This window comes from Oncorhynchus clarkii, chromosome 31 (genome assembly GCF_045791955.1).
Source record: "Oncorhynchus clarkii lewisi isolate Uvic-CL-2024 chromosome 31, UVic_Ocla_1.0, whole genome shotgun sequence".
Taxonomy (NCBI): domain Eukaryota; kingdom Metazoa; phylum Chordata; class Actinopteri; order Salmoniformes; family Salmonidae; genus Oncorhynchus; species Oncorhynchus clarkii.
The window spans coordinates 18530877-18544428 of NC_092177.1; the positions used below are offsets into that span (position 1 = coordinate 18530877).

The window sequence follows — 13552 nt, forward strand, 5'->3', positions numbered from 1 at the left end:
TTATCCAACAGTTTATTTTGCACCAGTAAACTCTGTATGAGTAGTATATACATGTATTTTTTGTCACTATTCCTTGTCAAAAGGTGGCAGCAATCTCCAAGTGACTTTTACAAACACCACAGAAAAAGAAATAGCTACATCCGTTTCACAATTCGCATGGCACGATGGGACGTGGGGAGCCCAGCGGTAGTGGAATTCGCCCTCTACGATAACCATACAATTCCAAGACTGAGTTATCAGCGAAAGGCCACCACACTCCGTTTCAATTTGAGGTATAATATCCCCTTTCTAATGCCTTTTTTTTTGTTGTCTCTCGTGATTAGTTCAGGCGTTACATCGGCATACAACAATTAATTTAATGGTAAGGCATGTTAATTCACGATAGCTAACGTTGGGCGTGTTCGAGTGGATCACTTTTGTCAAGTCAGTGATCATCGTTGGTCATAGCCTTACAACGTGTGTTGTATTATTTAATCATTGTCCGACTTGCGGCTGCATGAATTTGACATAAATCATGTTATCTAAGGTCATGAAGTTTAGACTGCAAGTGTCTCTAAATGCTCTTTACCAACTTCATCCTGCAGCCGTCGCCTGCATTGTGGGAGGCTCTATTGTCAACCAATCATAAGGGTGTTTTTGTTTGACTTCGCGAACGTGACCAAAGACATGACTGGAACAGGAACCAACTTTGGCGCGATTCATTTATAGAGTTACATTTGAGGCTACTATACAGATTTTATTTTCTGGGACTGAGTTTGTGACATGGGAGTTGGAGCTATGTTTATTTCGACATTATAGAGATTAAATGTATAAACAATGCCAACACTACCATGTTGGTCTGAGCCTAGTTGTAAAACCCCATTTGTGTTCGGCTATCGCAGAGCTCACTCCTAGACGTTCGTCTAAAACAAGGGGGGCAAAGTACAACCAGCGGGACGAGAAAAGTATATTTTTTTGTTCCACAATTTAGTGGTTTCCAGTTGGTATAGTCTTGTCCATCGCTGCAACTCACGTACGGACTCTAGAGAGGCGAAGTTCGAGAGCCGTGCGTCCTCCGAAACACGACCCTGCCAAGCCGCAATGTTTCTTGACACAATGCCAGCTTAACCCGGAAGCCAGCTGCACCAATGTGTTGGAGGAAACACCGTACACCTGGCGACCGTGTCAGCGTGCATGCGCCCGGTCCGCGATTGTGCTCAGCCTCATGGGTCTCCCAGTCACTGCCAGCTGTGACACAGCCTGGGATCGAACCCGGGTCTGTAGTGATGCCTCAAGCACTGTGATGCAGAGCCTTAGATTGCTGCGTCACCCCCACCAATAGATTAACTAACATTTTGTCCCCCCAAAAATGCAGCCCTCAATTGAATGTCTAAATCCCTATGTGGCCCTCGGGGCCCAAAAGTTTGCCCACCCTTGGTCTAAAACATTGGAGGTTATGAAATAACGGAGCCCCGTTCATTTTCAATTAAGTGGGCCGGGGGACGTTGGGCGCTGCAAGTATGGCCAAAGGAGCATGAACAGGGCTGGACCCAAATTGGGGAAATCTGAACTTTTGTCTTGCATTTCGGGACGTCACGTTGCTATTGACCATTCAAAGCTCACTATAGTTTCCAGCCCCTACTGGATTGACTATTGATTCCTAGCACTATCTAGGCTGCTTGTTTGCACCAACATGAAGGTGACGCTAGGATGGCAATCTGAATTTACACGTACAAAGGATCTCAGACACTCTTAAACGCGCCTGTTGTTGTGTGAACTCCACGGAGTTCGAGACAGCCTGTGTTTCTGGTTTTCAGGAATAAATGTTTCTGGTAGACATTAAGTGAAATCTAATGGGCTTATTTTCTGGCTTATCATTCAGATGAGAGATCCTTGTCAATGGGTGTGAGCCGGCTGGATGTTCTTTACAGAAAGCTTCTCCTCACCAAGCTTTTCATCCAAGGTTGGGGAAAGCCTGATGATCTGAAAAGGTAGCCTAAAATATGCCTACTGTCATATGGCATGGCAATCACTAGGTACATTTTCACCTAATTATTATTTTTGTGGCAGTGTAAATTTAACCACCTTTTCATATTTCCACAGAATATTTGAGTTACGGAAAATCGTTGGCAATAGAGAGAAGTGTAAGGAACTGGTACCTAAGGACTATCCTGTGTTTATTGACAAGGTACCCCTCCCTCACTTCAATCTGATAGAGTTTTTGTTTTGCCTAAATTCTTAAAGTCTTAACAAATGCATTTTGGTCTGAACTCTTACAGTGCCTTTCCAATTGTTTTTCATTGGTCTGTAGCCTAGTGAGCCATTTCACATTTTAATAATATGCACATTGCCATTGACTCAACCTGTTTTTATGGTGAAACATCATGCAGTTGTGTATATTTTTTGCTATTGTCTTAGGTAGAAGACCAGTCTGACTGCAAAATACACAATGGGTATTTCATATCTCCTCTGGAACACATTGTTCCTGGTATCTTGCCATCAGAGTCCATCAAAGCCAGGTAATGGAAATAATACTGTCACTAAATGATGAGTCAAATTTTGCAGATTGCCATATAGTAATAATAGACCATGTCTCCTATTACTTGGGAAAAATCTATGATCAATTTGATCTTACTTCTGAGATTATTTTGTGTTTCTTTTTTTTTTGTCAAAGCTGGAATCGGTAGAGGTGAAACTGACAGAAAAACAGTATTCTACTATGATTTATTTTATTTTTCCCATGATGCTGGATCCTCCTCCTGACCCGTAAAAAATAAAATTCTGTAAAATATATAATAATACAACAACAAAAAGTTGACCAGTGTTGCTGTTTCACCTTATGCGGATCTCAGATTTAAGTAAAGTAAGAAGCCTCGTCTGAGCCAGAACAGCCCATAGGGTAGTTTCTCCCTCCGAACAGGATGCTATCACAGGGCCTCACCCCAAATCCATCTCCTTAATGTTAACGGCCAAGCAGAGAGGCATTGGGTCCCATTTTTAGTCTTTGGTATCAAAGCAGACACTAATCCCATGGCTTATTTTTTTGTGTTTTAAGGTTCCAGTTTATAGTTCCAAAGAAGTGGAAAAACCACAAGCCAGTATGTATTCACTTGGCTGGGACTGGAGATCATGTAAGTTACATTAGCTACTAAATGCTTCATAATATTCTTTGCACTAACAGGGTAGCTACATTTGTCAATCAAATGTAATAGCTTCCCCTGATCAACTGCACAAACCAGGTATCAACCTTCTTTGATGTACAACCTCTCATAGAAAATAGCTTTATTTTCAGTTCTTCTGGAAGAGGCGGACCCTCATGGCCAGACCCATGATAAAGGAGGCAGGAATGGCTTCACTTCTCCTGGAAAACCCTTATTATATCCTTTTAATTAGAGAAATAGTAAAATAAGTATTAATATACTATTTACATTGTAAATTGTTTTTAAATCTTCTTATTCCAATTCCTTAACTACGACTTGTACATGGATACCGGAAACCAAAAGAACAAGTGTAAGTCATCCCCATAACCTTGTCATTGTTTAGTTTTTTTTCAAAACATCTACCGTTATTCGAGTGTCATGGCAATGTCGTTATGATTTGTGCTTTATGCTTGGTTTTTGTCTAGTCGTTCTAGCCTGAGGAATGTGTCTGACCTCTTTGTGATGGGAGCAGCACTCATCCTGGAGTCTGCAGTGCTGCTCCACTGGCTGGAGAGGGAGGACTACTGGCCCCTTGGCATGACTGGTATCTCAATGGGAGGGCATGTAAGTACACGCCACACAATCATTCATTCTATTACCAAAAGTAGACATCAGTTAAGTTCATTCATAAAGGAGATAGAACAATCAATGGAAGCTCTCATCTTCTCACAGATGGCATCCTTAGCTGTAACCAACTGGCCAAAGCCCATACCGCTGATTCCCTGTCTCTCCTGGACCACAGCTTCCAATGTTTTTACCACAGTAAGTATTCCTTTATCCATCTCAAATTTACAAAGCCCATTTCTCAGTCTTCAATTTATTTTTAAAAACTAAAAGCAAATCAGTAAACTGCCCAAATTTGTTAAGTGCTATGCTCTGAAATACATATTTTGTGTTTTACAGGGTGTTTTGAGCAAAGCTGTGAACTGGAGGGAACTGGAGAAGCAGTATGCAATGCACTCTGTGTACGAACAGGAAATCATCAGACTGTTGGAGTACTGTGGGGTAAACCTTAATTCCATAACATAATGTTAGGTATACATATCGTACTATATCGTACCATCTGTTTTATAGCTTGAGATGTCAATTCAATCAACCCTTTTTACAGCAGTTGTCTTAAATGGCTTTACAGATTGGTTCATTCTTTAATAATTGGTACATTATTAGTGCAGTCAATTTGTTCATAATTGACAAGACAACCTTTCATTTCAGGTTGATTCCTTCAAGATGGGTCAGGAGTTTCTAAAGAGCTCACTTGACACGCTTTCTGGTCTGGATCTCTCCACGGATATCTTGGGTCTGCATTCCCCCGAGAGGGACCGCATGGGAATGCGCACCTCTGCCCTGCACTCCCGGGCTGGGGAAGGCGCTAATGGACAGGACCACGATCATGGGCTGGACCAGATGCTTTCCTCTGTGAACATGCAGCATACCAACATCAACAAGGGCAGTGGGCGGCAGCGCCAGTCCCTCCACACTGAGTCTCTGGACTTCATGAAGGGTGTCATGGATGAGTGCACACACATCGCTAACTTCTCAGGTGAGAATTGACAGATTCCTATAGAGCTGGGACCCAAAAAATGCTGTAGTTGTGCAGTAGAACTTGTTTAGCTCAATTGAGTAACACTCAAGCCTGGCTGTCTTGGTTTTCCAGTGCCGTTGGATCCTAGTCTGATCATTCTGATACAGGCGAAGGAAGATGCTTATATTCCACGCACCGGTGTGCGCAGTCTACAAGAGATCTGGCCAGGCTGTGAGGTGCGGTATCTCAACGGTGGCCATGTCAGCGCCTACCTCTTCAAACAGGGACTTTTTCGGTGAGTAAATGGTTCCAAAATTTCACAAAGAGACAGATGCCCGTTGTTGTCTTTCTGTAATATTCTGAAATACTTATTTGGTATGTTTGTCTTACAGGCAAGCCATCTATGATGCCTACGACCGATACCTTGAAAAGTATTCCAATACCTAGCCACTAAAACAGAAACTCATCCTCACAGGAAAAGGATTACATTTTCTAATTTGTAAATAATTTCAAATTATGCAGTAGAATTTGATTACCTCAAATAGTTAAACAAATCCTGAAGGATACATTTGTAACATATTATCCATACACTTACAATGAGGTGCTACTGAAATGACAATAGTTTTATGTAAAAAAAAAAAATTGAATATTGTTTATATGGATAAATGGGTATAGATGTCTTCTAAAGCTCACGCATGATCCCACATTTGCCAATTCCACACTTTGTGCTCCTCAACCCATCTTTATCCATGTTGTTGCCTTCACCCTTTTATTCTAGGACTAAAGGCTTTGATCAAGATGTGCCTCACTTTATCTTAACATGTTCATATCTTTCCCCCAAACCTGTCTTGCCCCACATTGAATTATTCTCAATATTTCTAAACCTCCCCTGCTCTAACATGTTATACACCTGTTACTTCTTACAAAAGTTTAGATGGGGATATTGTGTCAGAGCAGGCTCTCCAACACCATTCCTGGAGAGCTACCCTTCTGTGGGTTTTTGCTCCAACCCCAGTTGTAACTAACCTTATTAAGCATGTCGACCAGCTAACTATTAGAATCAGGTGTGCTAGATGAGGGTTGGAGTTAACCTAAAGGACAGTAGCTCTCCAGTATTGGAGTAAACACCGAGTTAATAGTAAATGGTCTACTCCCTCATCAACCAAATGTTTTATAAATGTCACAAATGTTCCTAAACAATGTTTTACTACTCCAGTGGACCTTCTGTTTTTAAATTCTGAAATAAAAAGGTAAATCTATCAATTCCTGTCTGTTTTTCATTCAGGTGTGTTACATCTACAAAAACATTTTTCATTTGCAGAAATCTAAGTAACACTACTCAAATCAGGAATGCAACTTAAGTGTTTACATGCTCATTCATACGCAGTACACAATGAACATTATGACTGCACAGTTGACCTTACAAATAATATGAAAGTTCTGTTTACGTCATTTACGTTTGTGACACCATTGGGTGAATGACATTGTACGTATCCAAAGGCAAAGTGAACAGATAAAAACCATCCCGTTTGGGTCAGATGAGCAAAATGAATGGTATCTGTACAGTTCTGTAATGATGGTTCTGATACTGTATTGAACAGTATCAAGAGCCATACAGAACTCTGGCATTTGGGCCAGAAGGAATCGGATGACAGCACGGACAGACCAATTCTGGGGGTAGAATTTCTGATGTGATGACTTCACAATAGGACCACATACAGAATCTAATGGCAACAGAATAGGGCCAGATGTAATCTGGTGTAGTGGTTCTGGGGCCAGGCACAATCTGTAGCCCATAGTCATGTAGCAATAAGTACAACCCTATAATTTACAGCAACACTATTTTTGTTCCACAGCATCAAAATATTAAATTCCTCTACTTTCCTGTCATTCATAGTCTTTCGGCACGGTACAATAGGACACCATGGTCTTTGTAATTATCGACAGGGACTTGAAGTTAGAACCAAGAATATTGTTATATAATCGGCACGTGGGGGTGGAACCGGAAATTGTTATGACGTGTATAGTGACAGCGTCACTTTGTTATGTACACCAGCTGATCTGGCCGTAAAGACGACGATCATCAGGACTACAGCGATCACCAGACTGCATCATAATCTATCAGATGGTTTTGCGAAATGAGCTAACGAGTGGGGGACTTTATTTATCCTTCCGGTGACATTGCTTTTCTCGTGATTATTTTGCTGTGCTGTCAGGGCCGAAAATACCTGGCTAGCTAAGGAAATTCTCACGTCTAGTTTGCTAGCGTTCAAGATGCATGTAACTAGCTACCGAAACTATTTGTGAAAATGGTGGACACCGAGAACGAATAGTTTGCCCTAAGGGCATCTGGTAGTGTATTTGCCTAAAATCAGCCTTGTTTTGAGCGTCTGTACCCTGATACATATAGCTAACTAGATAAGCCTTGAAGTTGTCCTATCTAACTGTTTACTGTAACATAAGTTGCAGTGAGTGACAACTGCTACATCGAGTAGGCTAAACAAAACCTGGAGACACCAATGAAAAGATACGGGTTCTGACCCTGCTATTTACACCGGTAACTACAGTAACCCTCTTACAGTGTAAGATGTGGTTAAAACTATTTTTTCTCCTACTGTATTTTATGGTGTTATTCGTTTTAGCCAGATTTTTTGAAGCAGTTGTCTGGTATGAAAGTGGTCTTTTTGCCACCCAGTTGGTTGATCCTGTAACCCTGAGTTTCAATAAGTTAAAGACCATTCTAGAATGTCGAGGACTGGGATACTCTGGGCTTGCAGAGAAGAGGGATGTCAGAGAACTAGTCGAAAAGTCAGGTAAAGCTTTTCATGACAAACCAATGTTATCAAAACACTTGCAAATACAGTGATCTGATCTACTCTGGCTTGTTTTAAATTCCGTACAAATAAATCAATATTGGTGGTGGCAAAACTGTCTGACAGTATCAGTGCACTTGTCATTCTGAAAGCTGCTAGAGAGTGGGTCAAAGTTGTCTCACTCAATTGTTTCATGATTCACTCATACTCCTCACTTATCATGATCTGCTAGTACTCGCGTATCATGATCTGCTAGTACTCGCGTATCGTGATCTGCTAGTACTCCTCACATATCACGATCTGCAACAGTACTCCTCACATAACTGTGTTTTATTCTTCTAGGTGACCTGATGCAAGGGGAGTTGTACTCTGCCATCAAGAATGAAAAGGAGCAAGCTGAGTCCCAGTCTGAGTCCAGCACTACCTTCAGTGGGGAGATGCACTTTTATGAGCTGGTGGAGGACACCAAAGATGGCATTTGGTTGGTCCAGGTAGGTGGATATGATTGCTTTATTGCATGCCCCCTTTAGACCTCTTCCAAAAGTAATACAGAACCTTATATATTACCTCACATAGCTACAATTTAACAGAAATGTAGGAGCTCTTCCAGAAGGAAAATTTTTGAATATTCAAAATGTTGTTGAAATTTTTAGACTAAAATAAGTAATTGTGGTATTGACTCTAACACTGTACTTTGTTCCTCAATGTCTGCTACTTTTCACATGTATTGAGGATGAAGATACATTAACACAAAACATCAAGCAGTGAAATAAATGATACAATTCCTACATTAAACGCCGATGTTAACATATCATCCTCTCTTTCTGTAGGTAATTGCCCAAGATCGAGATGCTCTTTTGAGCAAAGCCAACTGGGGTAAAATGGTCCAAAAGGTTTCTCAGTTTGGCATTCGCACTGGTACTTTTAACTGCTCCAGTGACTCAAGGTAAGTTGGATGCATACTTGAACTGCATAATACTTAATTAGATTTAAGTGCATGTTATTTGTATTTAGGTAGCCTAGTGGTAAGAGCGTTGGACTAGTAACCGAATGGTTGCAAGATCGAATCCCCGAGCTGACAAGGTAAAAAATCTGTTGTTCTGCCCCTGAACAAGGCAGTTAACCCACTGTTCCTAGGCCGTCATTGAAAATAAGAATTTGTTCTTAACTGACTTGCCTAGTAACATACATTTTTTTTTTTAAATGGATCCCCATTAGCTGCTTACTCTTCCTGGGGACTGGTGAAATTAAGGCAGTTATACAATTTTAAAAACATTGCAATATATTCATAACATATTTCACAACACACTAGGTGTGTGCCCTCAGGCCCCTACTCCACACCACATATCTACACAACACAAAATTAATGTGTGCGTGTGTGTATGTTATCATGTGTGTGTATGCATGTCTGTGCCTATGTTTGTGTTGCTTCACAGTCCCCACTGTTCCATAAGGTGTATTGTAATTCTTCAAGTTGCATTCTGATATAGGCCACATCAGTATTTGCATATTAGTAGCCTTGATGATGATCCTGTTATCTCTTGCAGGTATTGTCGTAAACGGGGTTGGATGAAATCCACACTTATAATGTCTGTGCCTCAGACTTATGCTTCAAAAGGAAAGGTTATGCTGAAAGAGTACAATGGCAGACGCATTGAGACAGAGCACATCTTCAAGTGGATGACGGCACACGTAGCGTCCCGTATAAAAACCATCCGCATGTCTCAGCAGCTTGTTGAAGAGTGGCACCCCAGTGAGAAGCACCCAGTAAAGATGTTCCTATTTGCCAAGCTGGCACAACCTCCAGCCTTTTTTTCAGCACTCAGTGTCAAGTTCACAGGTCGGATCGAGTTCATCTTTGTAGATGTGCAGAGCTGGGACAATATAACCTCCTTGGAAGAGATAGGTGTGCAACAGTTGCCATCGTACATCCTGAAAATGCCGGAGGGCATCTACAGATATGGGAACAGCATTGGAGAGTTCATCTCCCTACAGGCCATGGACACTTTCCTCCGTTCTGTTCAGCCAGAGGTCAATGACCTGTTTGTGTTGAGTCTAGTGATGGTCAACCTCATGGCCTGGTTGGACCTGTTCATAACACAGGGCGCCACCATCAAGCGCTTCGTGGTTCTCATCAGTACGCTGGGGACCTACAACTCCCTGCTCATCATCTCCTGGCTGCCTATCCTGGGGTTCCTTCAGTTGCCATATCTGGAGGGCTTCTACGACTACAGCCTCAAGCTGTTGCGTTACGCAGACACCACCACCATCGCCTCCTGGGTGAGGACCGACTGGACCTTCTACTCCTCCCACCCCGCCCTGTTCCTCAGCACCTACCTGGCACACGGGCTTCTCATCGACTACTTTGAGAAGAAGAGGCGATGCAACAATGAAGAAGAGAACCCCAATAACTTGGAGTGGCTGTCCAGCCTCTGGGATTGGTACACCAGCTACTTGGTCCATCCCATAACCTCATTTCATAACTTCCCCAACGAGTCTGACTGGGACGATGACCCCAATTTCCTTCTGGAGAGGTTGGCCTTTCCCGATCTCTGGCTTCACCCGCTTATCCCCATTGACTACATCAACAACCTGCCCACCTGGAGGTTCAAGTGCACACAGGTCTGTGGGCCAAACTCTGAAGAGAACAGCGGCAGAGATCTGGACAGCAACATACAAAACACTACAGGAGGACAGACCCAAGGCTTAAACAGTGAGCATGAAGAACATGGCTGTGGTAAAGAGAGAGATTGTGCCGCTGATTCGTGTTGTCATTCTGAAAATGGAGGGGATGTACCATGCATGAAAAGGGAAGCACAAGAGCAACAAGCGGATTGGTCCCAATGGCCCAGTGACATGATACACTGCACAGAGTGTGTTGTGTGTCTGGAGAACTTTGAGACTGATTGCATTGTCATGGGACTGCCCTGTGCCCACGTGTTCCACCAGCAATGCATTGTGGTCTGGCTGGCAGGTGGACAGCACTGTTGCCCGGTGTGCAGGGGGCCATCCTACAAAAGGAAGCCAGTTAGATCATCTGGTCTGGACCTACTGGAGCAGCAGGAATAGCAGAATATTTCTGTCTGCCAACCTGCCTCCTGTCCTGCACTTAACTTATAGAAATACTTGATGTGTCCATCGTCAGTCCTTGGATCCTTGTAGTTGGTTTTCATTAAACATTTTGGTAGTGTAAACCAAACCTACACACAATAGGGTATATCCGTTGCGAGGGGAAATGTATTTCTAATACTACTAGTCTCAAAAATAATAGCTTAAATCTGGCTTTTGTTCAGATAGTTTAAATGCATTTTTGATCATCTACTATGTCATGAAGAGACCTTAATGCTCTATCTTGATGTTTTGCCCCACCCCAGAAAGTCATTTGGAGAAACAAAAGTTTCAGAACTGTTATGAACAAGGAAATCACCAGGAAACCAAGTAGGATACATTTTGTCCTCTCTTTGCACAATCTTGTCTATCAACATGGTCTACTTTATTCATGATCAGTATCAATCTGATGTGGAGTTGCTCTACTACCTAAGAATTCTATATATGGGCCTTGAAGCCAATCATTCCCAGATGTATTTAGAAAGTTATATTTCAGGCATGTGATTTGGTTTTTAAGGTTAATTGTATCAGTGCATTCTCTTACCCTGCAGCACGAAAAAGTTTTTTGTTCATAATGGAATGACCCTTGAAGCGATGTGCTATGCAGCTCTGCTGACTCCGTTTTCATGTATCGTTGGAGCATGTCAATGCCTCTTGTCTGTGTTTTTTTAACGGATTAACATCATGTAGGTAGGGGACCCCAACAAGTCTATTCACTTGTTCTTGTCATCTGTGTTGTTGGAGTTTGAAAAGAGAATTGGAAGTGTTGACATGTAACATGTTACTCATTAAAATAAACAACAAATGTTCATGTGGAATTTCTTGTCGGTTGGTATTTGCTGGATTTCCCATTCCTGAACCCAGAAACCAGGTACCGGTTGTACAGTTTAAGTAACTACAGTTATCTCCCAGCAAACATTTGTTTAGACCACACATTTGCCATTTCGGCTCAGCCTATGACAAAATGTTCCTTGGTAAACGGATGTCCAACTCTGACGTCGCCCCATTGAAGTAAAATGGTTAGGTTTTACGGTATGGATGTCCTTAGGATACCGGACAGCACTAACCATGACAAAATAACCGAAGATGATCTATTATATTGACAAGATAGTTGAATGACCACTCTAACAATGGAAATGCATGTCCTTGATTATTGAATGCAGGCAAGATCAGGTTGGGCACGAGTGTTGCAGCGGTCTAAGGCACTGCATTACAGTGCTAGAGGTGTCATTACAGACCCTGGTTCGATCCCGGGCTGTATCACAACCCGGCCGTGATCGGGCGTCCTATAGGGCGGCGCACAATTGTAAATAAGAATTTGTTCTTAACCGACTTGCCTAGTTAAATAAAACATTAAAAAAACTGAGTGGCTAAACACGTTACGCTGCAGTAAAATTATCTTGCGAAAGTTTCTGTACATGAGAGATTAATGAGTGGGCAGATGCGCGTGTGAACAACAGCTACGACTAAGTCGTTTTTCCCAAAGCTGCCGGTGTGCCAAATCTCCCTAATGTCTAGTAATGTCTGCAGTTTTTGGTTTGGCTATTAGTCTATAAATAAATATCTTTGCCAAAATTCATCAACTCTCTCATGTCTTATTTGACTAGTAACTGAAATGTTTATTGCTTGCCTACATCTTACTCCCTCCTATGTTTAATATAACACACATTAATGATTCATTTCGGTTGCCTATCCTGACGAAGTTTGTTCTATAGAAAGTATTTGACTCTGATGTGTGCCACAAAGTATTTGAATCTAGTGACAAAATTAAGGAAATTAGAAGGGGGGGTATTTCGGCAAGGCCATTTTCTTGCCTCCCGAAATCCCCCCCCCCCCCCTTCTAATTTCCTTAATTTTGTGGCTAGAGTCACATACTTTCTGTGACACACAATACTGGTCAACAAGAGCTACCAAAATTATATGAAGTGTGCCAGGCCTTGCATTCCCAAGATAGAAGGGGGTAGGGGAGGATTTCGGCAGGCAAGAAAATGGCCTTGCCGAAATCTCCCTCCTAATTTCCTTAAATTTTATCACGAGTCAAGTACTTTCTATAGAACAAACTTCACGTAGGCAACCGAAATTAATAATGAATGTATGTGTGTTATATTAAACTTATAGGAGGGAGTAAAATGTAGTCAAGCAATACACATTTCAGAACAACTACTAGTCGAATAAGACATGGGAGAGATGACGAATTTTGGCAAAGATATTTATTTATAGATTAATACTTTAAACAAATCGAAAAATGCAGACATTACTAACTAGTGTCTCCCCCTCGATCAAACAGACATACAAAAAAAAAAATGAAACGCAGCCTAACGGAATCATTGACAACTGCCTTGAAAAAAATGCTTTCTGCTACTAAGATCAGTGAAATGTAGGCTAAACTGTCAACGGAGTGAAGACGTGCGATCAAATAAGTATGGCATTCGACACTCATATGCCTCCATATAACGAAATTGCTTATCTCACCAGGACATTTTGGCGGAGTAATGCTGAAATCAAGACAACTTCGAATTCGGAGAAAAAAATAAACTCATGACGTCAGTGATCTTCAGGTCGGAAAGTCTGGAAAGATGCCTGAGTTTCCGATTTGGAATTGCGGTTGATGACCGTTCAAGTCAGAACTTGTTTTTTTCCGAGATCCCTGATTTCTTGAACGCACTGAAGTCGGAAGTTAGAGATTTCCGAATTCCCAGTGTTTTTGAACGCGACATTCCTCTGCCAAAGATATTTTTTTGCAATGTCACTAGTTCTGTTTTTCAGGTATGATAGGGATGTTTTTTTTTGTTTGTAAAAAAATGTGAAATATTTGTTCCAATGGTAACCAAAAATATGATGCATATATATTGATGTGTTCTTCAGCTATAAACGAAAGAGCTATGAACCCGTGACGTAAATGCTTTCTTTTCGCAGTTGGGCGTACTCGT

At 41.7% G+C, this 13552-nt stretch overlaps 2 protein-coding genes across 2 annotated transcripts; both read left to right on the plus strand.

Annotated features, from left to right (window-relative positions):
* Positions 1-148: 148 nt before the first annotated feature.
* On the plus strand, positions 149-5964 carry LOC139391054 (abhydrolase domain containing 18). The gene is made up of 13 exons (XM_071138537.1): positions 149-272; positions 1862-1970; positions 2083-2167; positions 2398-2498; positions 3035-3110; positions 3272-3356; positions 3462-3489; positions 3605-3743; positions 3852-3941; positions 4083-4184; positions 4392-4719; positions 4834-4996; positions 5094-5964. Exons 2-13 carry the CDS (start codon positions 1879-1881, stop codon positions 5146-5148), a joined length of 1344 nt encoding a protein of 447 aa, XP_070994638.1. The 5' UTR covers positions 149-272; positions 1862-1878; the 3' UTR covers positions 5149-5964.
* A 743-nt stretch (positions 5965-6707) lies between these two features.
* Positions 6708-11440, plus strand: LOC139390627 (ring finger protein 103). Its single transcript, XM_071137877.1, has 4 exons — positions 6708-7514; positions 7857-8005; positions 8345-8460; positions 9062-11440. The coding sequence occupies exons 1-4, from the start codon at positions 7289-7291 to the stop codon at positions 10581-10583; spliced, it is 2013 nt and encodes a 670-aa protein (XP_070993978.1). The 5' UTR covers positions 6708-7288; the 3' UTR covers positions 10584-11440.
* The last annotated feature ends 2112 nt before the right edge of the window (positions 11441-13552 follow it).